Below are 26,443 nucleotides of genomic sequence, written 5' to 3' on the forward strand. Positions count from 1 at the left end.
AAGAGACTCTGCAAAGCAAAAAACACTGGGATACTTATAGAAAAATTGTTTTTTTTTTGCCATATTCTATGATATTTAATGGTCTCTACGACTACCTATTCCTAATAGCTAATATGCAAGTGTTTCTCAGATTGGATTACTGATCGTATGACGTAAAATTTAGTCCTTTTTTTTAAATGTATTCAAAAGTATTAATTTTATTTTTATTCGTCAATTACAAACCATAAAGCCTTAACGTGGGAGTCTATACACAAAAATGCTCCCAATAAGAATGTGCTTATCCCTAAAATGATGCCTTTTATCCTTGTCTCGTCAAAAATTTCGCAACTGCTCTACAATTACGTGCGAAGCTTACGATTCTTGCGTAAGCTTTAACGAAATATGAGAGCGTCCTTTGCCAAGGACACTCAAAAGCAAAACGTTTCTCACAGCATCCCTGCACACATACGAGCCCACGCACACGCACACTGACATTCTTGTTAAGTTCAGTCATTCAAGCCTACTCACATTCGCACATCCTGTGCAAGGCCATGACGAAAATATCAAAACTTTAATTCCTGTCTCATTCCACATTTGACGTCATGCGCTCTTTTCAATATACATTTTATTATTCGATTAGTTAAAACCCAGCAATGAGATTAAATAACAACAAAGTTTAACAAAATCAAACGTAATTTTCCCGCTTTGACGCAGGCAGCATCACGGCTCTGTCTTTGAGTGTGTCGCTGTCGAGAGCAGTGGTTCGCTTTTTATAAAAACAAAAACAAAAGAACCTAAATATAAATGTATATATACTATATATATAATGTTAAAGTTTTTTAATACACTTTTGTTTTGTTAGTTTTTATTTATTTCCTGCTCGTTCAAATGTTATTATAGATAAGCTTCATACTTTTTGACTGGCAACTTGCATAGTTCGTAACACTGTGCGCTGTCGCCTCACCGTAAAATTCTGTTGAGCAACTTACCCAACAACGGACGCCCGCCATATCAACGATATCAGTTGTTTTAGCGAATTCATCGCGCGCGGTTACTAAACGGGCGACGCGCTGAAAGACCAGCAGCCAGAACAGACTTCGTTATCCATGTCCATGTCCACTACATCGTAACTCTGCGTGTGTGTCTCTGCTTGCTTGTGTACTCCTCCAATCGACAGTGAACTGTTTTTAAAAAATAAGAGAAAATACAAAAAGCAAACTGTAATTTTGTCTGCGCTGTGCTGTGTGCCTTTTCGTATATTTTAATAAAATTACGTGCACTTTCTTTTTACCGCGTGCTGGACTACATACCCAGCCTCCAGGAAGGACGAGTCAAGTTCAAAGTTTCTGCTGGAAGCTGCTGACGACCATCAGCGGGAGCTCGTGTTTGTTTTTGTTTTCTTCTTTCGGTAAGTTTTCGCCGGCATGTGTACAGTTTGACAAGCTGTGACTAACGAATGCCAGACAATAGATGAGACAATTGTGCCGTTACTGCAAGTAGAGATAAAAGCAATGGAAGCGAATAAAACTGAAGATTATCTTTGTGCATATTAACTAAAGCAAATAGAAATTACTTTAAATCGATATTATCCCTTTAAATATAATTTGTTTAAACTTCACATTTCTACAGTTAAAAAATAAAAATTATTTATTTCCGCTCACCCAATTCAAAAAGACATGTAATGATATTAGTTGAGATAGCCAAATCAAAATTTTCTGATAACCAAATATACCAACCGCAATTATTAATCATAGAGCGCTACATGCAGTCTGGAACTGAATAATATAAAGCGGTAGCGTGTTACATTAGGGTCCAAGTTGAAAACATCGCTGAACTCAGCTGAAATTTTGACGAGACATTGGAACGTGCCCGTTGGTAATCTTATGGAAAAGACAAATTAATTCATAACTACATGAGTTAACAAGAAATACAAATAAATATCATCCGACATATTATAAATCAAACTAAATCACATCTCAAACTAAATAAAACTTTTCTCTGTAACTTGAGTTTTTTCCCTTAAAAAAAAAATAAATAAATAAAAAAAAAAATTTACTGCGCATTTTTCCCATCTTTCAAAAACAGATAAATAAGATTCGCAAATAGTAATCGAATCTGGCCGACTGGAATTCCAGTATACAATTAGGTAGAAACCAAAAAAATCCCCAGCTTTGTGATACATATATACTTATATATACATGTAATATGTATGTATAGCCAACACTTTAAACAACAGCAATTTTATATGGTATTTGAATTGAAAAAAATTCAACTTTCCTGAACTGATACAGAATCACGTACTTTTGGTTTTGGTACATGCTATAAAATTTTTTGACTTGGATTTTATTTTGCTGTTTTCGCTTGATAAGGCTTATAAATTTTCGTAATGTTTTAATCAAGATTTTTTATTCAAGTAAGGTATACTGATAAGCAGGTCTTTGCAATGAATGGAACAGAATCTTTGTTCCATGTGCGTGCAGTTCTACCTGAACCCAATGTCTTTCACAGATCGAATTGAGTAATTGGAAATCCAATTGATTCGACAGCGTGTTTAAAGTGAGTTAAATGACAACAATATATTGCGCCTCATGATTTGCATGAAATGGAAAAACAGCTCTACAGATAATAATTATAACGCAGCGTAAATTAGATAAATAACTGTAATTAATGATGAGCGTATTATAAGGGAACTCACATATAGGAAATTCGAATGCATTTTAGTGAACTCGGCTTTTGTTTTATATAAATATAATAATAAATTTGCATTTTGTGAAAAATAACAAATTGCGAAAATTATCAGCGGGTGGGAAATCTGAATACGACGATCCGTTAAAAGCAACTCACGTGCACACTATGCAAATGGCAGGTGAGTGTGAGTGAGTGATGAGGCGTGGCTGTCGCAGTTCAACAGTATCCAAATGACGTCAGGTCATTTTCACAGGCAATTAGTAAACAATTTTGTGCACTTGCACCAGCTCAGATACAGATACAGTTACAGTTATTTGCCATTAGCCATGTTGACTCACCACACCTGACAATAAGTTCAGGTTTGATTGACTTTAAATCAATGGAATTAAGATATATATACCCTGAGGGCAACAGCACCTGAAAAACTTTTAGCAATATTGCTCATCTAAAAAATCAAGTTCACAAATATGTAGATACATATATAGATATATATATAGAAATGTGATTCCACAGACTATTGAACCAATGGGAAAAGAATAGCAAACAGATCAAACGCATTTTTACGCAAGATTTTTTTGAAGCATACATTCAAAATTAGCGACACACAGACAAAAAAAATATATAAAAAAGTAGGCAGCAACACCCACGCATTGCCTATGGATAACATTGAAATTAAAATAGAGAATGTAAAGAAAAGATATATTAGCCAAAGAGAAAAAATATGTCAACAGCTGCACAAATAGGAAATAGTTCAAATTGTTTATTCGGTTTCGAATAAGAATTTCAAAACTTAACAGTTTTCATATTTATTTATTAATTAGCATCGCTAAAGTATTTGTTATCACAGTTTAATATGAAACAATATGCAACGTGAAATAAAGCTGTAAACAAAACTCAACTCGGATGTTAATGTCGTTGGAAGAAATTCACGTGTCTGCGTTGTTGTTGCTTTACTTTGTTGATTACTAGTAGTAAGGAAGTATGATTCCTTTAGCAACATTTGTCAGCGGAAAACTTAAAGTCAATGAAAGGTATCAGTCATGGATTTTAGGCCTTTGTACTAACAGCGAAAGCTTTCCAATTTACGCTATTTTACGATTTAAACTAATACTGCACTTTGCACAATTTACTAGAAAATTAACTTTTATTTTTATCTCACTTAACAAATAGGGCAAAGGAAAGTGTTTTTTTGTTTTTAAATTTGGTTTTAAATTTTAAAATTTATTTTCGTGTTTATTTTTTATTGTTAAGCCAAACCAACTGAATTAATAAAGGCAAAAACACACACAACGAAATTCAATTAAGCTTATTTTTACATCTGTTTAAGTTTCCGAGAAAGCTTTAAAAATGTCAATGGCTCATGACATATGCTAAAATCTGGTTTTACGTTCTTATTTTAAATGTTCGTTATTCGAATTTATTTTGTTTGTAATACATTGAAATACGATTTTTATATTTACTCGTTCCGGCACTGTTGCTGTACGATTCAGGTTCTTATTCAAAAGGAACTAAAATCACGGCGAAATTTCAGCTATCTGTTGCTCGAACTGTTCTGATAAGAAACTGTTTAATTGAGCTAATGTAAGCAGCAACCAAAATTGTTCTCATATCCGTATGTATGGAGAATATAATTATGGACGTCACATGTTACTGCAGCTCGGAAGCACGCAATCAACTGTTTTTATTGAATTGACAGCTGGATGCTATTAGTATATATAATCGTGTAAATAATATATAAAAGATATTTTAACCGATTTCAAATGTTATACATAACAATAACTAAGTCCGGCTTGAAACGGGTTTAAAGAAATTCATATATTTTAAAGTATAATAAAATCGTACAAATCAAATGTCAGCATCATAATTAATTTTTTTTTTAAGAAACCTTAACCTCTAGAGTGTAAATTGCAAATTTAATAGATTCGATACTTTCTAATTATATGAGGTAATGTATAGTTGAATTTGTAATCCTTTTACTTGTTGCATTTATAATCCTTTTATATACCAGTTATTTTTAGATTAATTGATAATAATTTATTTATTAGTTGTACTTAGATAACAGTTGAATGCTATATGAAACCCACATAAGTAATGACAAGTTGATAAGGCAGCTAATAGTTAATATATATGTGCCATAGACGTTTCAATTACATTGGAAAATACAATGTGATTATAAAGAGGTTACGATTCTCATATGATATGATATCAGCTGTATATTGAAGAGCAATGATCAGGCCTTATCAGAAGATTCTTTATTAATTGTAATTGGGCTTGAGTGTCGAACTTGACAGCAAATTTTTCAAAACGGGAACACGACCTTCAAGTGGAGGTTTAGTTCCTAGTTTTCCTATCTCTTTAAAATGTATGTGCACGTGCTTGAATCGTTTAATATAATAGTTTCGATTTGAAATCGACTTGTCTATTAAATATTAGTGGCAAACGGCTTTAATCTTGTTTTATAGTATGTATATGCATTATTATAGAAATCGTCTAGGCTTGTTATCAACAGATTTAACTACTGCTGGGAAAGGCTTATCATAATGCACTCAAACGTACTTTGAACGCTAGACCTTTCAACATTTTCCAAGAAATAGGGGCACAGCGCTTTTAGCGAGTCAAGGAAAAGTAGGCAAAAAATATAAATAAAATCAAGCAAGTATTAAATTGAATTGAGATCCCGGAGACGGGCCTCTCCCCAGGCCATTGATAACCCGCTTGAACTTTTGTCGTTCTACGTTGTCAGTTGTCAGTAGTCGTTTGTCGTTGTCAGCTATTATTGTTGTCAACATTTGGGCAATGTCGTTACGTGTGATAGCGATGCACAGGCGCATCTGGAATCGGACACACCTCTGCCAAAACAACTCGTAAAATTCAGCAAATGGACTCAAGTGCAGTCAGTACAATATATATTATATAGCTCAGTATGTATGTGAGATTAAACATAAAAAGAAATGAATAGAAACGTATGTGTGCCTTATGATTTTTGCAATCCTCCTTACGCAAATACAAGCTCGGTCTATGAACTTCAACTTGAGCAATTGTGCCTTACAAATCAACTTGCTTGAGGTCATGGTTGACTAATGTCGAGAATAGCAAATGATTATTTCAAGAACAAATACAAGATTATACTGCCCTATGTTATGGAAAACCACAAGCTTTTTTATTTATAAAGCGCTGATACGGTTAATGAAATAATAAACTTTTTGAATAAACATAAGAAATATATATATATATATATATTTAATAAATGGGTAATACAAAGTAAGCTCTCAAGTACCCTGTAGTCATAAACTCTGATTTACAATGATATAAATACACATAGATATACAAACTCTTAGTTATTCATTTATTTACTTCCAAAGTAAATTTAAAAATTGTTTCTCCCCGGTTGTATTTGTTTCTAGTATCTAGGGACCCAACCGCCTCTAGTTGTTCTTTTATATATCTCAGCACAAGTACCATAAAGATTACTTTGAATAGAGCACAAGCGTGCTCAATTGGCACTAATAAATGCCGAGCTAGGTAGACTATGTATGGCGCGTTTATCCTCCATACTATGTATGTACATATATATATTAATTCTCAATTTTTTGTGCATCTAATAAGGAAATTACTTGTTAACGTACGCGTGTGCGTCTACTATATGTGGGCGTGTATTTTTCGTGGTGTTTTTAGTCAATGGACGAGTATTTACCACTCACTATATGAGCTGTCTATCAAGAGAGGAATCAACAATGTACTCCATAAATAATTCACTGTACGCATTTACATACATGTATATGTATATAAATAACCGAAAATAGGCGCACCATATCTGAGTAACTGATATCGATAGGACCATAAAGCGATTTAGCGGCGCATATAACACCAAATGTCATAATGCGATATGGTATGGGACCTGGCGATAAGCCATCAATGATTAGTGCAATATCTCATAGCTCATGTTTACATACATATGTAAATACTATGTATGCATACATGTGTACATATACATACGTACATAAATATATATATATAAATATATTTCTGAAAGCTGTTAAGTATTGATAGTATTTGGCACTGGGGCTTGTTTTGGTTAAGCTGATAAGCATTGAAAAGATTACGAAGTTTGTCTTATTGCCTACTCTTGATTTCGTTTCCATTGCCTACAAATATTTAATCATGAGAAAAATCAACAAACCTTGACGTTTTATGGACATATTGATCTATGATATGATCTAGGTGTTACACGTAATAACTGTCGGCTATTTTTTCTTATTTGTAAAGCGTTATCACTTGTCATTTACTCTGTAAAAGTTGATTAAAGGTATTCGCTTGGCTGGATCTGTAAACATCACAATTATTATTATCTGACTTGGAGGAAACAAAAACATATTTTTGCTGCTGATTTCAGCTGCTAAATAAGTCACATGTTTCACACATTTTAGTCTAAAAAAAATTAAATAAATAAATGATTACAGCTAGATCTGAATTGGCTCTGATCCACAGTTTAAGTTGCACTGCATACAACGCTGGCAAGCAATGCTTTCAAAACTGTTTGTAAAGCTTTCGCGAGGAGCTTTTGTGCTGCGCGTGAGTTCAGCTTTGACCGTTACAATTCAAAAGCGAATGTTTGCCTACAATTTATACAGTACAAGCGAAGGCAATTTTATTTTATCTTCTCAACTAACAAATATGTTTATGTTAATTCTAATACGAATATATAAAAATTCTTGCAACTTCAGGCGATAAAATAAATGTTAATTATAATTATTGGGTCATTTTGATTGTTTCGGCAATTTCGACAAAGAAGTGCAGAAGTGTACTATCATGTCAAAATTAATTTCATGTTTATAAGCAACGACACATCAACCGCTGCACGTGCGGAGGCGTAAATACCTTAATATACAGCCTAGCTGAGGGCGACTTATCGATTTTTTAATTTAAAAAAATAAAACGAAAATATATCGAATTGTGACGCGTGTCTCTACACAAGTTCAAATGTAGGTCATAGTGAATAAAACTATGTTGTGTTAGTTCAGCGAAATTCAGACAACTGCACTTGAACTGACTGAAATCGCGTGATTTGCGTGGGCCGACAGCAACTAAAAAAGCTGCACTGAAATTTTAGCACAGATGTTGAAATGTATGAATCTGTATGTGTGTAGTGTATAAGTGTACGCTTATATGTGTGAGCATGCACGATTATGTGTGTGTGAGTAGAGGGGCACGCTCGCGTTTGCTGATTGGCCAAATGTTTTGGGGCTTGGCTCTCGTGACGTCACGCGCACATCTAACTCAACAGACGTATAAATATGTAAATATAACTGTAATATATACAGTTGCATGACGTCGCCGGCATTGACGTAGTCACAGTTCAGTATGAGGCAATTTTGTTGCCTTAATGAGCTTTTACGTAACACTCGAGTGCTGAGGGCAACTTGGTCGGGTCTAGAGAGTTTTGACCATGCTCTGCGTGTAGGTCGCCTGAGCTCCGTAATTAGTATACACACACAGTTTGGCATTGCGTGCTGCTCTGGCCATGGCCCGAAGGTTCGGCCACAGCAGCAGATACACACTGTGCAGCAATACCAAGAGCTACGTGTGAGCATGCTTTTAGGCGCTCTGTGCGCCTGGTTCGAGCTTGAAGCGTGCCAAATGTTTGGTTGTATTTCAGTCCCAGCTTGCAACGCAGCTAAACACTGTCACCCCAGATGTTGTTGCACGTGACGTGGGGTACACACTTTTTAAAGAGAGTAAATCAAAAGCTCAACAATATTCACTCCGTTCTAAATTAATTCGTATGCCGGATATCCTTTCTTATGTTAATCATATAAACGATAAAAGACTCTGTTGTTTTATTCTACATATGTGACTTGCGTATACGATGTGCTCATATCGTCAGCAGCACTCGTTTTCAGCACTGTCATGTTTATTCATTTGTGGTGATACTCTGGAATTTTTAGTCATGCGGGTATATGTATTTGAAAGAAAACATAAATATAAATGATAAGCAGAGTACATAACAAGAGATTTATATATATATATATATATATATATATATGTATATATATATATATATTTTTTTTTGTAATCAAATTGGTTGCATATTTAAGACACTTGAACTGAAAAATATATCTAATATAATCATAATAATTCCATTGTCATGCAAATGCACACATGCTGCACTTGCGCCTCTTTGCATTTCAAACACTTCTTAAGAATAAATTTAGATTGCTATCATATTTTGAAGTTTTGCTGGGAGCATCTAAGGGATGAAATATTTTGTAGAGGTTTATTTTTGGATAACACTGAGCTTATTATATTTTTGTATTTATGTATTTATAATATTCATATGAAGAGTTCGCGTTTAAACATATTTATAGCTATATATACTAATTAGTTTTGTAAAACGTTTATAGGATATCATAGTTCGGTATCAAAAGTAAACTACTTAAAGTTCTTGACAATACGAGGCAAATGTAATTTCTATTCGAATTTACGAAAAGAAAAACACTCATGTTTACTCACATGTATGTAGACACACACATTGATTCATTACCGCATATTCATTGGGGATCTACAGTGTCTGCCTTTCTCAAGTGTCAGAAAGACAAGCGTCAAGCGTGATCCATTGAGTGAATGCTCTGATGCGTAAAGAGCGACGCATTACTCGAAGACTGAAACCAAACAAGAATGAGCGCCTTTATCGAAGAGTATGATATACTATATAAGAAAATTCTCGCATGCATTTTCGAATCGTATGTAAACAATGTGAACAGGCACCTGGAGCTGTGTGAGTGCGCGTGTGTGCTTATGGAAATGCAACTGCGGGCTGGCTTATTTACACTGTGTGCATCTATATATAAATTGTGAATACCTCATATACATATATGTACATATAGTGTATATCTATAGGTTATTTGGAGAATTGGAAAATGTAAATTTCGCCTTTGTCGTGCGACAATTTCGTATTTACCAAAATATGTAAACAGATTGGCCTGAATTTGTTAATTATATGATAATACAAGGCTCAGAAAAAATTTATTAATTGTAAACAATATTTCCTTATATTTTTAAGATTTTCATTTATACTATAATCTGAAAAACAGTTTATTAACCATACAATATTCCCAATGCTATTTTAAATGTTCTGAAATTTGCTATAGTATATAGTTCTATTTTATATTTGATTTTATTATACATATATAATATTTATAATGATTTAGAAATATGTATATAATTCCATGATTATATAATAAATATTTATAATTTATTTAGGCATATATGTATAATGTGTATATAATATTTAAAAATAAAAAATATATTTACGCGCATAATATTATTTATTGATTCATTCAATAATGATATAAAAACTAAGCCATTCTTTAATGTCAATTCCCATATTTTAAACGATCAATGTCTTGATTGAGCAGGAAATGTTTTGTAAAGTCTTGTAATTGATTTATGTGTGGGATCAATTGTACACTTGATTTTACTTAACAGTACTATAAAGGATACATATTTATATAGAGTAGCCAATGAGCTGTAACCCAGTGTAACCCAATTAAGGTCACAATCTGCACGATGCAGAGGATCGTTTGCCTTTCAACGCAGCTGTGACAGAAATCTGAACTGAATGCATTTGCGTAGACTACAGAATGCACTTTTCCATTGTTGTTGTTGTTGCCGGCGAAGCGAAAGCTGAAGGCGGCAGTCTGAAGTAGAATAAAAAGCAAAAAGGAAACAACGCACTGAATTTCCAGTTTCTGCTGCAAGTCAATAGCCTCAGCCTCGAAGCGTCGCGACGATGGCCACCCCGTGGCGGACTGGGAGAGCATTGAGAGCATACAAGAGAGAGAGTCGAAGACTGAGAGTGCTCGAGAGAGACAAAGGGAATGAGAGAGAGATTCCACATCCAGTACAGAGCCCGGCGTGGCTGGTTTTATTTTATATTTTGGCGCGTCACTTGCGCTCAAGCAGTCGCTGCGTGCAGTTAAGAGATACAGATACATTTACGCTCCAGAGACAAGCGGCCTAACGAACTGTCTGTTGATATTCAAAAAACGCGGCTCAGCTGAAGCTGATTGTTTATCTTGGCTCGCCTGAAGTGCAGTCTGTGAACAGCAACACGTTTGCTATGCATTGCGCATGCGCTTAAAAGTATTCTATGTGGCTACGTGGGTGGGCCAGTTGTGTAAAAGGACAAACTGCCAAAGGACATTGAAACGCGCACGTATTATTCAACAGTCGAGCAGTGAAAAATGAACAGCTAAGCGCGAAAAACACACAAAATCTAAAAATAAATACAAAATTAAACATAAAATGAACTTCACAGCTTAAGCAATTGAAAATAACGCGTTGAATACTAAACATATCCACAAGTGACACAATACACATCAGAAACGAAATCGAGCGTTGCATTTGTTTTAACAATTAGTGGAAATATACACGAAAAATATTAATTATACTAGAGCTACGAATTAGAGCAACATGTCAACCGTTTCCTCCAGTAACTCAAGCGGCGATGAGCCCAACAAAAAGCCCGGTGTCAACAGCGAGGAGAGCTCCCACCTGCTGGAGGCCACTGAGAACGGTGCCAAATATGGTTCCCGGCAAGCGGTAAAAATCATCAAGACCCCAGTCAATGACAGTGCCAATGCCAATGCCAGACCTCAAGTAGGCCCAATTAAAATTTTATTCAAATTTTTCTAACTGGTGCTGGTACTAAAAACCCCAATAATTTAAGTAACTCTAGGCTGTGTATCTATGTATCTATTGCGTATGACCTTGACAGAGGTATGGAAAAAAAATTAAAGTACCATGGCGCGCCCTATTAGCTGTGTGTAAAGCGACTCTCGCTTTGTTTGGCAAGAGCAGACAATCTTTAATTTCTGTTTAGTACAAAGTATCTGAAAAGAACTTGAACGGATAGCAGTCGAAATTTAGAGCATTTTCTTAGTAATCAGGCCCAAAATGAGATATGATAAAGAGACAAAACATTAGTCTCTTATCTACGAAAGTAGTTCAACAAATTAAAGTTGTGTTTGAGAAGAATACGCTTTTTTTTATATATATCAGATTTTCATATACACGCAATATATACGACTTTCAACATTTCAGAACCAGAATTAAAAAATGTTATGCTTTAATTCCCTGAAATCGTAAACCGGCTTACGGTTTGTGACCGTGAAATTTGTGAATTCATTCAAAGCATACTCTGGAACGGGTCTGAAATTAAATATCAATTTTAATTTTTTATGTTTTTAATATATGTATTTCGTTAGTGTACATCATGTTTATTATTATAATTATTATAGATTACGCATATTACATGTATTATTCAGAGATACAGATTGGCTTTGCTTCGTACGCCCCACAAAAACACAGAAACCTCTTATCATGTTTGGTTTTTATTTTATTTTTTTTTTTTTTTTTTTTGTTTTGGCGAAATTGGTTAACAGAAAAGTGATTCGGTTGTTAATGAGTTGTTTTGTTTGTTTTCATTCGACGACCTTGGGCAGCATGCCATACAACATTGTATAGAAATGGAAAGTTAAGAAATATTTATTAACCTTTTATCCAATTAACTGATAAGCTTAACAAGGTACGTCATAAAAAGTGACAGCAAATGAAACCAAATTACCAAAAATATTTGATTAGTGAAATATCAATAATTATTATATATTACTTATTCAATGTGATTGACCTGTAAAGCTAATTAAGCTTTAAACAACGAGAGTTTCCTTACGTTGTCAAAAAAAGAAAGAAAAGCCTCGCCCTGTATATCATCATATTTGAATGCATAGTATTTCATTTCCAGCGTTTAAAAATATCCAGAAAATAAGAAAGGAATTTCTTTTATGCATTAAATATATATAAACTTAATATGCACAAAGTCTTGACATATAAAATTTAATGTTTATTATGGGGTTTATTCGCATACCTGCATATCAGAAGCTGCGGGAATTAATCTGAATATTTTTATACATTTGAAATGGTTAAAGGAAACCAGTTTATTGCGTTGACAGTCGCACTGGAAGTATGTTAATGGAAATTCTGGGCTTTAAAATGCAATTTCAGTTATTTCTTACTGAATGTGGCCCACACAAATGTGTATTGCCTGACATTGAAATGAACTTGGCCTGGCCAACGATGACAATGACATTTGGCGTTCGCTTAGCCATTATCCTGACCAGCTTAAAGCGTCAAGCGACCGTCGTTAATGCGTGGGCGCCCAACAAGTTATTGGCTCGGTTGACTGCCAACGTAAATCTATATATAGTTGCGCATATTGGCATTGGCAGCAGCACCACAACCAGTCGCAGTGACCACATAAACAACGCCAACGGCGTCGCAAATATCGATTTCAGTGCAGACTTACTGCCCAGCTGGAGGTGTGTCCCAGCCACAAGCAGGAGGTGGCGTGGGCGCGCCTCTCCTCGGTTACCGGTTGGGTAACGCTGCTCTCGGCCAGCATTCTCCATTCTCCATGTTCGGAAGTGCATTTGTAGACATAAACCTGCACCAATGTGGGCTTTGATTGGATATATAAGAGCATGTATGTGTGAGAAACAGTGATTGCCGCGCATTCTGCGAGTGGGCGGTAAAATGAGATAAAGTAAATGGCAAAAAGAAAAGTCAGCAGGGGAAAGAAATTTAAAAAGCACTTAGCTATATAAATGCATTTAATATCTGGGCAAAATCTGTAATGAGTGCGTAAATAGAAAAGCATTTACGATATATATTTTGCTGATACTCTTTAGACAATCCATTAGTTTGAATACTTAAATATTCTGTTCTAAAATTAATGCAGACGTTAATTTACTTAGCTAATGATATTAAGCATAAGCTTCAAGCCAAAAATATATTGCGTATAATTACAAGAAATATTTATTTTTTTTATTATTATTATAGTATAATATTATCTGATAGTTCTCCGCCTAAAATGAAGCAGAAAGACAGTGAGTTTCTAACAACTTAAATACACTTATATTTCTTTAAAATATATATTTTTTTAAATATACGCAACTCTATTAAGATATTGTAAAATATTTACATTTAGTCTTTAATAAGCTTCCATTAGCTCACAGCAATTTTATGAACAATAAATTTGGCAGAATTAACGTTTATTAATTAGCAGAAATGTTACAGAATTCCTCACATATGTTATTGGTACATATGTATGTCTATGTATATATAGGTACTGGCCATATTAATTCGGCACGCAATAACATTAACTACATTCATATGTAGACATATGCATCTATCGGAGAATATGCTTTATGGCCACGGAGCGTGCCATGGCCAAGGCAACAAACTTATAATTGGCGCCGCTTCACTAAGCTGCAGACAATGCCAAATGCACCTATGCTATAAAATAATAATATTTTAAGTTAATTATTAATAATTAAATTTACAATGATTTACATTATTAAGTCCATTACAAGTTGCAAATTATTTCAATTTCAATTCATTTTAAAGTTGTGCTTGACAGCATAAAGTGTTAATTTTGATGTGAGCTGACAAAATATAATATAAGAACAATAATAATAACAGCAGCATCACGTTTTCTATATTATCATATCCGTTCCAATTGAAAAAAGTTGTTTAGCTGCTCTTATAATAATCTACTTAAATCTTATCACATATTCATATGTGCTTACATTTTCCATTAATATCGTTGATTGGGACGAATGAAATGGCTCTAATTAAGTTGTTTGACGTATATCTAATCTTCAGCATTCCATCCCAGTTTCTCGACTCTCAAATGTCTATAAAACTTATCAGTGATGCATATCGCCAAACATGAATGAATAAATATCTTGTTATTGCAATTATTGTTGTATAGTTTTATTATAATGCAGGAAGTTAACACTTGGGCTTATCAATGCAAGGGTAAATAAACCTATCAAGAGCTATGAATTCTTAGTTGGGCCAATAGGCACCTTATTAAGCACCTTATCAATAAGCATTTGATACCGACCCATGAGAAATTTCTCTTTCCCAATCAACTTTTTCACTTTGGGGTATTCCTCTTTGGCACATGCCGCAATAAATTCCGTAATCGCAGGAGGTGGGCATTATTGCGGCTTAATTGTTGTCGGTGCGATTAGACTTATGTGATAATGGGCATCGATTTCAGTTCTGTTAAGTTGACCGAACCGTTAAGTGGTCGAATACTAAACACGCTACTTGTTTTCTACTGATTTGCAGGATCAGGAAAATCTACTTGGCAACATGGTACACACGTCCACCGAGAATCGGTCGAACACTTTTCCGCAATATGTTGCTGCTTTGGCAGCAGCTGGCGGTGCTTTTGCAGCCGGTACCCTGCTCGGCTGGACTTCACCGGCGGAGACGGAAATCATTAATGAAGGCGATGCGTATGGCTTTCATGTGAGCAGCGAGCAGTACTCCTGGGTCAGTTCGTTTATGACCCTGGGTGCTGCCTGTGTGTGCATTCCGATTGGCTTTCTCATCAATTTCATTGGACGCAAATGGACCATGCTGCTACTGGTCGCACCCTTCGTATTGGGCTGGGCCCTGCTGATCTGGGCACAGAACGTGATCATGATGTACATTGCACGTTTCATCCTGGGTATCGCTGGCGGTGCCTTCTGCGTAACTGCGCCCATGTACACTGGTGAAATTGCCCAGAAGGATATTCGCGGCACACTTGGCAGCTTCTTTCAACTGATGATCACCATCGGTATATTATTCGTATATGGAATTGGTGCGGGTCTCAAGGTCTTCTGGATGAGCATTGTGTGTGGCATTTTACCCATTATCTTTGGCGTCATATTCTTCTTCATGCCGGAATCTCCCACATATTTGGTAAGTTTGAGATATACACATATATATTTCCAGGGTACTTTTAGATTTGTATCAGAAATACTTTTTTATATTCAATACCTTTCAATATTAATGAATATACCTCGCTCTGTATCAGGTTTCAAAGAATCGCTCAGAGTCCGCCGTGAAATCTATTCAATGGCTGCGTGGTACGGAATACGATTATAGACCAGAATTGGAGGAACTGCATCAGACCGATCATGAGATCCGTGAGAACAAAGTGAATGTTTTGGCAGCCTTGGCCCGTCCCGTTACCATCAAGGCATTGAGCATTAGCTTGGGCCTGATGTTCTTCCAGCAGCTGAGCGGTATTAACGCTGTCATTTTTTACTCGGAAGCCATCTTTGAGGTAAGGCTTAGGCTGTACAGATCTAATATATGCTAGATATCTAATATGTATTTTTTTCGAACAGGATGCCAATACTGGAATAAGCTCCAGCATGTCTACGATTCTGATTGGTGTGATGCAGGTCGTCGCCACCTTTGTATCCACAATGGTGGTGGATAAGTTGGGACGCCGCATTCTGTTGCTCGCCTCGGGAGCTGTCATGGCGCTGTCAACCACCGCAATTGGCGTGTACTTCTTTATGAAAGATCGGAATGCGGACAGTGTGGAAAATTTGGGCTGGCTGCCGGTGGCAAGTTTGTGCATTTTCATGATCATGTTCTCGATTGGCTATGGCCCGGTGCCATGGCTGATGATGGGCGAGCTCTTTGCCACCGACATCAAGGGCTTTGCCGGCTCTATTGCGGGCACCATCAACTGGGTGCTCGCCTTCATAGTGACGAAAACGTTTAAGAATCTTAATGAATCGCTGGGCAGTGGCGGCACGTTCTGGTTATTCGCTGGCGTTACTCTTGTTGGCGTAATCTTCGTCTTCTTGGCTGTGCCCGAGACGAAGGGCAAGAGTCTGAACGAGATTCAAATGGAATTGGGTGGCCAACGAAATGCATCCACAATGCAGCCAGCGAATGGTGAACCCAAGTAAACCAACTTCATTGTTAAATTTAACGATTTTTTTTTATTTTATTTAACTGTAACTTTATGTTAAGTGAAAAGTCAAGTTCCGGATTGCAATCGATGAATTTGTTAAAAATGTAATGTGTAAAATCAGTTACATTGGCGCAGCTAAACGATATAAAGACAGAAAGACCGTAACGAAGAAAGAGTACTAAGAATGAAGACTGAAGGTCAAGTGCATAATAGGCAGATATATTAGGGCTCTCTTGAATTCAACCACTCCAGGCTCAGCCTCAGGCCATACTATCGCAACTATCGCAATTTATGTTAACTGCTACCTTCGAGTGGTCCATAGAAAAGACAATAGATATCAACAACTAACTATAATTAATAGGCGAAAGCACAAGGTATTACACAATGAAAATAACTCATACAATGATTGTGTAGCCTGGCTTGGTATGTGTTTGTTTAGATATATCGAAAACTGTTCCGTGTGTTATTCGAAACATTCAGATTTTTTTTTTTACATAAGCATTTTTAGCCTGTTTAGTTTTAAGCCAAGCATTTTGCCAACATATTTATTTACTAAACGATTTTCTAACATTTTATATATATTATTTTTAACATTATTTGATATCAGACATTTCGAATCGCAAGCATTACAAAATAAATAAAATAAATTATTCCCTCGCGATCGCTACGTATCAACAAGCTCAACAGTAAAAGCGTTATATCATTGTTAATGCACCCGCATTCGTTTTGCAAAATATTGATGTAAAATTAATAACCGAGTACCATATATAATGCCGATCAATTGTAGAAAAATATATGAAAAATATATATAAATGTATGTTGTAAATAAAATTTTGTCGTTTTTAATACCATATATCAGATATCCCATGCAGCTTAGAAAAATTAATTCTTCATAGAATTCTCTGTTTCCTGGCATTTGTTCTCTTGTTCTTTCTCGATGATTTCGTTTATATCAGCCTCAACATCTTTGTCTTCTTTGGACAGCTGCTCATCGTGACTATCCTCCTCCTCCTCAAGCAAATCCTCCTCTTCAGTAAACATGTTGTTTGCACGATTGACCAATGGAATCGATTCCAATGATGCTTCCAGTCTCTCCATACGCTCCAGTAAATGTGTTAATCGTTGATGATACTCATCCAACGTGCGTTGATCAGCACTATTGTTTGTTTGTTCACTATTTATATCCATTTCAAAAGCCCTATTGACGTCTTCTTTTCAGGATTAAAATACAGAATTTATTTATTTATCGAATTTTGAAATATCCAGAGCTTGTCATTTACAAATTTATATTTTTCAATGATATACTGATTTGTTATTTAAATACGTTTGATTTAAGAAAGCTAATGCTACAAAACTCAAAAGTAATGTATATATTGATCCTCGTATCCCCCGCTCTTCATTCAGTATTACTATAATGACTGAGTTTTCCCCTTATTGCAGCCAATAAAAATTTATATATATACACGTCTGAATGAATTTCAACATTTATATATTATATTTGAATTTGTATTTATAAATGTAATAAATATATTTCATTATATTAATATATTACATACTTTTAGTAATGCAATTACAGGATATCAAATACATATATGATTATATACAATTCATTGCCTATTGTTTTAACAGCTATCAATAAATTATTACAAGTTAATCCAAAAATATTTTTAAAGCGTCAAAACTTCATAAACCGTTATACTTTATAATATTAACATAATTATTTATTACAACTAAAATCTCAATAGTGGGTATATCAAAAATATTTAAATTTTTTATCCGCAACAAAATTGATTATACGAAGTAAACCATGCTCAGCACCAACGGCTACCCAATTACGTGCTTCAGCATTCCAGTTCCATCGTACACAATTGAGACGCATAAGGGATACCAGATCTAAATTTGGTAGTCTCTTTATGTTTAAATAGGTTGACTTCTTCTTCTTCTGAGCTATTCTTGTAAGTGGCTTGAGGATCAAGCCGTAGTCTTGCTTAAATTCTTCTGGGGTAACCAAATTCGATTCCGCACTGCCGTTCAAGCAACGCACATCCATTGTCGATGCGACACGACAGTCCCTCGATCGTCTTTGTAGCAAATTTAATTGATCGCAAAACAAGAAATCCACATCTCCGTTATCCGTCACAGCAACTAATGTCAAATGCTCCCAATTGAAATGCACTGAACGGGAACTACTCAGCGTTATATCAAACGTCGCATGGCTGAAATTCATGCCCGATGGATTTAGCGTTAGCAAGCGCGGAAACTCTACAAATCAAGTAGAAAATATGTAGTTCTGAATATGTACATTATGAATTTAAGATAGGCTTACGAGCTTTATAAACTTCGGTGCATCCAATAACCAAGGTCTCCCACAAAGGAGACCAGGCAAGGCAGCCCAAATACAAATTGCATACGGTGTCACCAATAATTGGCATCGGTTGCGATAAGTTTGCTACGTCATAGACCCAAAGCTTACGCACCGTGGTACCAATAACCAACCAACGGACTCCATTCGTGTCATAGTGCAGTTCCAGATCTTGAAAAAATTATAGATTAGATAAAGATATACTATAATAGAATTATATTAATTACGATATATATTTCTTTCGCCAAAATAAAAGAAATGAGCAGGTACACAGTAACGTTGATTATTACGCTCCATGTAATTCAGTCCTTGGTCGTCCGAAATATCATAAAATGCCACATTTCCACTGACGTAGCCACTGACTATCAAACCGTGACCAGAACTCTTGAATAAGTGTAAAAGAATAAGATTATAGAATCGTATTTAGCTTAAAACTGAGTAATCATTCTCTTACTTCAGACCAACATATTTTAGTGCACGCATCCTGCACAGGATTATCTATATCCAAGCTAAGTGTAAGCACTGGTTGCAAAACAATAACATCACGTTGTTTGTTCGTATGGCCGTTCTCGTTCTTAAGGCATAATGGCAGCGCATAAATAACTGTACCCGATATACTGCCCACGGCAAGTAAACCCAATCGGTTTATAGATTCATCGTAGCCGCCGCTAGGCATAAATGCTATGCTATGCACCGGTCCTTCTGGTACACATATACTATAATGCACTCGAATCTGCAATGGAAAGACGTTGTCCTCACAACCTGGCGACATCTTGCATTCGACCAGGAACAGTAATGCTTTTTCCGGGTTGTCCTTAAATTGACGGGAATAGCCGAGCACCTTATTGCGTTGAGAGCATAACAAATATTGTGTCTTTACGGTCGATGGTAAAGGCACCCATGCAAGCTCCTTAATTGGTGTGCCTAGATAGCAGACAGACTCATCTGGAAGAAAAATCAAAGTTAGTCAATAAAAATATTATAGGCATATCGAGATTTAAATTACCCTCTTTTTGAAAGCCCTCCTCCGGCCTCAAATGCATCCAGGCGTTCTCATGCTCTTCGCCATAGGCGTAACGCATGGAAGTGGACTCCATAGATGGCAACAGTTCTTCAGCATCTGCAGGCAAAAGCTTTTCATATCGGGGCAGTAAATGCGGATACAAAGTGTCTTTGGCATAATTCTTTTTGATACTAATGGATGGAAATATTTTATTATTAAAATAATGAATATATAATATAAGAATAAGTAATATAATATGAAGCTCATTACACTCTTTAATACTTACAAATAATTGCTGCGCTCCTTCATCGCTTTTCTAATATTAATACGATTACACACTAAAATTTCAAATGAAATGAATAGAAAATAGAAAAACTTCAATAAAATTGAATAATGCAACTTACATGCATTTTCTCGTTTGGGCGCTATTTTAACAGGCTCATCACTTATACTCGAGACTTCCGACTCATCGTCTTCATCATCAGATGATTCTTTATCCGCGGTAATTTCATAGTCGGATGCGTCGCCATCGGTGTCCTTGCTATTTTCTATTTGACTTGCAATCTTCTCCAATTTTGTTTCAGCCCTAAATTTAAAAATGAATCATTTAAATATATCTTCTAAACATTCTTAATAGGATATTCAACATACTTCAAGGTGGACTTGCGCTTGGTGCGACCTGTATTACTGTAAACTATATCTACATCTGGCGCTGCCTCAGCTGCCGGCTCCTCTTCACTTTGCACTGACACACGCTTAAAGCAGGAGCGACTGTGCGTCGCAAAGGATAGCTTGGTATAACTACCGTTGCAGTGCTCGCATACTATGCGCTGCTTGGTACCACAACCTTCCAAGTGTATTAACAGTCCCATAGCGGAAATCAGTTCACTTTTACATAAACGACAACTCAGTTGCCTGGTACCCCCATTCATATAAGTTTTAATCATTTTCGCCACGTTATTGCGAGTGAGCAACTGTAACAGATGTATTATAGTAATCAATCTACACTGGCTCAAAGGTACATACCGGAGCAGGTTCCCCGATAGGCCAGCCAACGCCGTAGTGCTCTGCGATATGCGACTGCCAGGTGTCACTGTTACAGCGCACGAGACACAAGCCACATTGCAGATCGCCCTCACCTCGACCATCCTCTCGCAACTCCTCATCGGTCTCCAATTGCGATCGCTTGCGTATGAGTAGCAGCCGCTTGTAGTAGTCGTTGATTTGCTTGCAGGAATCAGGGACATCATTGACGCCTTCCATTCCTTTGGGTTTGCGACCACGGCGCTTTGGCGTCGGTGTTATTAACGTCTTAGGAGTGGATGCGGCAGCCTTAGACAAGCTGCTGCTCTTATCTTTCGATTGTACTTTGGCTTTTGGTGTACTTAGCTTAACAGAAGAATCTAACTCTTGGGATTTTGGCGGCCGACCTCGCCTTTTCTTTACTGGAGATGGTTCAACTTCATCCGGAGTATTTATTTCCATGACATTTTCAATTTTCATAGCATCTGTCGAAGGATTCACATCCTTCGCCTCGGGACTTTTGACGTTTACTGCCGACTTCGAGCCGCTTTTCGCGTCTTTTACTTTCATAGTCCTACGGGCACGTTTCGGCGCAGTTTCTAATCCCGCCTCCTGCGCGCTAGCGTTCCTCTTAGATGCTTTTCGCTTCAATGACCCCTCTATGACTGGCTCAGTTGGAACGACATCTTCTTGACTCATGGTTTCTGCCTCTACTTCCTGAGCTATTGATTCATTGGTCACACTATTATTTACAACAGATTCAGTCTTTGGTTTATTGGTTAGCAATTCGATGTCCGAGCGGGGATCTTCTTCGGTCTCATCATAGTCCGGCGAGGCATCATCACTTATGTCCGTTTCTCTAGCTTTGGAATGCTTGACACGTTTACTGCTCGATTTCTCTTCGAAGCCATGAAAAAATTCACCATCGTCATCGCTGGTGCTGGATGTTTTTGTTCGGTGGGCCCCGTTTGTAGTGCTGTCCACATGAAGTGGTCTTTTCATTGCATGTAGAGATTCTGCTTTCTCGGATGCGGTTGCCTTTGCTTGGGCAGCTTTTGCAGGTCTCTTGCCGGTCAGCACCGGTCGCGTTTTCACTAGCTTCTTTCTAGGCAGCTTAGCTGTCGACTCCGGCTTGACCTCATTGCTGCACGGCACCACTTTCTCTGCTGCCAAGTGGGTCACGAGATTTTTGATTCCCAATGCTTCTGCAAACATATTTTCCATGGATATTAATTTGTTATTATTGTGTGTGGTTTTTCTAAAAGGTAATTGAGGCTCACCTTGTGACGGAGGCTGTTTTTGCTTTACAGCATCGAAAAGTGGCACAGCTGGTGGTTGTGTGGATGCCGAATTAGCTTCTTCATGAACGGTTCCATTATGGTTATCCTTCTTGTTTGACATGCCAGACTTAAGCTTTGACATCTTAGGCGGATGATATAGCTGCGATAGATCTCTATCTTTGACGGGATTCACTTGAACCGTATTAGTAACAACATTATTTACGTCTTCATCATCTTTAGTTATCACACGTTCTGTTTTATTTGAGATCACACTTTTATCTCCTGATGTGCTGGTTAAATCTTTGCTGTTCTTGACTGTTTCTGTTGCATATGTATTTTCATTCACGGAATCCTTTACGTCCTCCATAGACTGTCCATTATATGTTTCTATTTCTTTTTCATTTATAGTTTCTATTGATTGTTCAATTTTATTTTTCACTTCAGCGGGATTTTTATGGGACACGTTTTGATTTAAATCATTCTGTGATTGTTTTTTACTGTCCGTCACACCTTCAAGGGATTCATTCATTAAATTCTGAGCACACTGTACATCCTTCAGCTCTGTACTATCAGATGAAATATCCATATCAGATGTGCGTAACAGTTCTTCAGCTACATTTTTTCCTATACTCTCATTCGGCTTAGAAACATTTGGTTTTTTGTTACGTTGTACCAAATTGATTTTGCCCTTTTTGGGTTTGTAAGGTATCGGCTTAGCGATCTGCTTTTTTTCTTCCACTCCATGTAATTGAACTTTAGTCTCAGGCACTAAAATTATTTGCCCTTTGGGCGTCTCATCCACAGAAGACTCTGCTTCTACTACAGCTGAGGACTTTGGTAAAGCATTGTTCTTTTCTGGATTGCCAGAAACATTTTTTAGCGCTGTTATCTTCATAGGTTTAAAATTAACCTTGTCTGACTGTTCTTCGTTATTGCTATCCAAGCCTGGAATTTCAGTATCTTTTGTACATGCGCTGCTCTCCACTATCATTGCATTTGGACTAATAGATAAGACATTGGGTTCTTTGCCATTCACATTTAATGTGGCCTGCAAAATATCCATATCCTGCAGTTGTAATATCTTGCCTATGGCCAAATCATCCTCCGGTTTCATAGGTTGTGCAGATGGAGGTGGAATTGAGGACTGAGAATTGCCAAATTTGGCATTCAAACTCATTTCCTCAGGGGACAGCTCAAAATAGTTATTTGAATCGTCATTCTCAGTTGCAGTCAGCTGTGCTATGAAATCCACGGCGGACAGTTCATGGTTTGTTGGGTCGTTCTTAACCTCTGTTGACGCTGATAAAGAAGATGGCGCTGATGATGGCAGGGGTGACGACGAAGACGATGATGGTGAGCTAATCTCGATAGTTGTCTTATTTGTTGTTCCTTTGGTAGTCTTGCTTGGTGAGGAAACTGTTATTGGGGTCGAGCAAGTTTCAATGCTTGGATTTATTAAAGATGCGCCAACAGTATCTGTGCGCGGTATTGCTGTAACTGAGGATCGCGAGACTACTGAAGATGGGTCGGAAGATTCTAAATTTGTAGAAGCTTTAGTGACTGAAATTTTAGAAGACGCGGCGATTTCTGGGGATGAACCAAGTTTAATGCTCCCAGGTGTTATTATCGAGGAAGCTATTATAAGTGACGAAGGAGGTTTTTTACTTGTGACTGAAGTTATCAACGGAGCTGATGATAATAAAGAAAGCTTCGGACTAGGTAACGTTTCAATAATTGGATTTATCAGCGGTGAGTGTATTGCAGATGAGGAAGATGGTTCAGTACCCGTGGAAGTTTTAATAACTGGAGCATTTGAAGATGCACAAGTCGCATTCATAGGAGGTACGGTTTTGATATTGCTGGCGACTGAGCCTGAAGCTTCCACTGATTCTACAGCTTGAGTGTCTCTGCAGGGAGGCTTCTGCTGCTGGACATGCTGCATTGCTTGCTTGTGCACTTCTTTGGCCAATTGAGCGATTTGCTCACGTGGCAATTTTCGTTTATTCATATTCAGTATGATCTTCTTGATCGGAGCAGTGGGCTTCTTATCTGCAGTTTTTTCCTTATCTACATGTTCCAAATCCGCTACAGGGGATGCTGAAGTCGTTGGAACTGCCGTGGATTGCCCATTTGGCAATCGCAAAGCTCTCAAATCAATTTTCTCTTCAGGGGCCAGCACCTTGTTCTCCAGTACAATCAGCGGCGGTGGAGATTTTGGTTGATGTGCAGCTTCTGGTGTTTGTGGTGCTCGAAAAGATGCTGGTGCAGCTGATACTGTTCGATTTATTGAAATGTCTACATCTGACGCTCGTGCTGGCGCCGATTGCCTCTTTTGCGGTGATTGTATACTTCCACACTTTGCACGCTGTCTGGGCAATTGATTAACCAAATTGAGCAACAACGGCGGCTTGGAACGTACCGCTAAGTCGGCTTTGGCTATGGGCCCTGAGAAGCCACTTGACTGGCCAGAACGATGGCTTGTAGTTCCCAAGCTTGTCGATGCTGTTTTTGCCGTAGCTGCTGGCTGCTGGTATTGCACCCGTTTTTGTTGCTGTTGTGGCTCCGATTGTGCGGATTTGTTCAGAATTTTATTTTTTATTAGCCTTTTAATATGTGCCGATTGTTCAGTGCTAGATATCGGTTTATTATTCCCGATATGGTTTGCAGCTAGAAAAAAAATGTACAAATGTAAAATGTTAACAGAATCAAACTTAGTTCATAATAATTACTTTCAAACTAATCAAAGTTTATTTAAACATTTGTTGCATGCGTTTATTTAAATTTTTGTACTATTGAAAAAATAAAAAATCAAAACAATTTGTAAATTTGAAAAACTGGCACAGCCTGTCTGTGACGTGAATTGAACCTAGTCCACGAGTCTAACCCTAAAACACTCATACATCCTACCATGTACATTATCATGCTACACCATCGAAAGCGTCCAAACATTGGGGTCGAATGTAATACTTTAATCAATCTAAAGATGTTCGGGCTCAAAAAAAAATTAATACCCTACATTTTATTATAAGATTAATTTTAATAACTCCCTAGATCGCTATGAAAGTAATCTAATATTGAAATACATTTTTAGCATGTATTTTTTGCAAAATAATTTTCACTAAGTATAAATTAAAAAAAAAAAAAAAAAAATAATTGCCCCATTTTCTTTTAAATTATAAAAATTACTTTCCTTAAATTAAAAACTTTGTTCGGCTCTTGACACGAACCAGGGCCGAACGCTCGTTCGCAACATTAAATACCAAGAACTTAAGCAGCAGCGCCACCGACGAATAAACGAATTGCACGGCTAACACGGCTACATAATGACATATCTAATGAAATCATCTTAACAAAATACCCATCATAATTTTTAAGTATTCTGATTTTAATTATAAAAAAAAAAAAAGAAATATTAAATGTTAAAGTATTTTTAATACCATTCTGTTCCTCGCATTGTTGCTTTCCTTGTATGCGTGTTTGTGTATGTGTTGCAGGCGTTGTCGCATTTATCGGCGCTGCTGTGGGCAGAATTACAGAGTTTGATGGCGACGCTTTTGTTGTTTCTGATGCAATAGTTTTTGTTCCGGGCACATTTTGTTTGCTTAACGCCACTGCCAGTTTTCTATGCAAGCCTGCATCTTTTAGTTTCTTAAAATCTAATGGTATTTGATTGATGATTTGCCTAGGCAATGATCCTTCTGTATCAAGTGACTGACCAGACGACGGCGTAGACGACGGCATCGGCATTTTATTGTTCTTGGCTTTGCCCTGCCCAGAAGTTGGTATTGTTGTTGGTGATTTGAATGATTGCTGCTTTGCTTCATCCATATTTTATTTAAACCCGAGTCTACAGTCAAATTACGCAGCGAACTGACGTAAATTACAAGATTTACATTCACAATTTATTTTCACAGCTCATATTTTCATGCAGCCAAGTTTTGAAGTAAATACGATTTACATATTTTACATTTGTATAAAATATGTACATTTATTATTCTCAAATATTAGGTGCCAATAATTGGCCAACCTTTCAATATATTTAAACTTTTATATGCAAAAAATACGAACATGTGCAACTCTTAGCGCTGACCAGAGTGCCTGAATTTGGAAAATACAAAAATACTGTGCCTTTTACAACTCTTTTAATGATCGATATATCGATGTTCCGGACTTTTAGCATTTAGTAAACACCAATAACTGTTGAATACTATAAAAAAAAGGTATACTTCCACAGCATATTTTAGGAATAAATAAATAGTTCATTTAAATTCTCAATTGTT

At 36.7% G+C, this 26,443-nt stretch overlaps 2 protein-coding genes and 1 long non-coding RNA gene across 7 annotated transcripts; 1 reads left to right on the plus strand and 2 right to left on the minus strand.

Moving 5' to 3' along the window:
• Positions 1–1,238: 1,238 nt before the first annotated feature.
• LOC116804363 lies at positions 1,239–7,684 on the minus strand. Of its 2 annotated transcripts, none has more exons than XR_004364351.2 (2): positions 7,546–7,684; positions 1,239–1,469 (listed from the first exon to the last, which is right to left on the minus strand). It is a non-coding gene; the product is annotated as an uncharacterized LOC116804363 (long non-coding RNA). The 2 variants fall into 2 exon arrangements; XR_004364352.2 differs by lacking the exon at positions 7,546–7,684 and adding an exon at positions 1,641–2,506.
• Positions 7,685–10,640: 2,956 nt separating this feature from the next.
• Positions 10,641–17,326, plus strand: LOC6583033 (facilitated trehalose transporter Tret1-2 homolog). 2 transcript variants are annotated; one of them, XM_002008676.4, is made up of 4 exons: positions 10,641–11,325; positions 14,863–15,483; positions 15,599–15,850; positions 15,915–17,326. In XM_002008676.4, exons 1-4 carry the CDS (start codon positions 11,140–11,142, stop codon positions 16,488–16,490), a joined length of 1,635 nt encoding a protein of 544 aa, XP_002008712.1. In that variant the 5' UTR covers positions 10,641–11,139; the 3' UTR covers positions 16,491–17,326. The 2 variants fall into 2 exon arrangements, with proteins under 2 accessions (XP_002008712.1, XP_015018186.1); XM_015162700.3 differs by having other exon boundaries at positions 10,642–11,268.
• LOC6583035 (mucin-17) lies at positions 17,311–26,276 on the minus strand. Of its 3 annotated transcripts, XM_044010292.1 has the most exons (12): positions 25,601–26,276; positions 22,715–24,830; positions 22,164–22,672; positions 20,887–22,088; positions 20,512–20,834; positions 20,265–20,446; positions 20,147–20,198; positions 19,864–20,051; positions 19,312–19,802; positions 19,085–19,241; positions 18,822–19,028; positions 17,311–18,757 (listed from the first exon to the last, which is right to left on the minus strand). In XM_044010292.1, the coding sequence occupies exons 1-12, from the start codon at positions 25,989–25,991 to the stop codon at positions 18,249–18,251; spliced, it is 6,327 nt and encodes a 2,108-aa protein (XP_043866227.1). In that variant the 5' UTR covers positions 25,992–26,276; the 3' UTR covers positions 17,311–18,248. The 3 variants fall into 3 exon arrangements, with proteins under 3 accessions (XP_043866227.1, XP_015018187.1, XP_002008714.2); XM_015162701.3 differs by having other exon boundaries at positions 20,887–22,085; positions 22,164–24,830; XM_002008678.4 differs by having other exon boundaries at positions 22,164–24,830.
• Between the last annotated feature and the right edge of the window lie 167 nt (positions 26,277–26,443).

The sequence above is a fragment of the Drosophila mojavensis genome, unplaced genomic scaffold, assembly GCF_018153725.1.
Source record: "Drosophila mojavensis isolate 15081-1352.22 unplaced genomic scaffold, ASM1815372v1 contig_74, whole genome shotgun sequence".
In the NCBI taxonomy this organism is placed as follows: Eukaryota; Metazoa; Arthropoda; class Insecta; order Diptera; family Drosophilidae; genus Drosophila; species Drosophila mojavensis.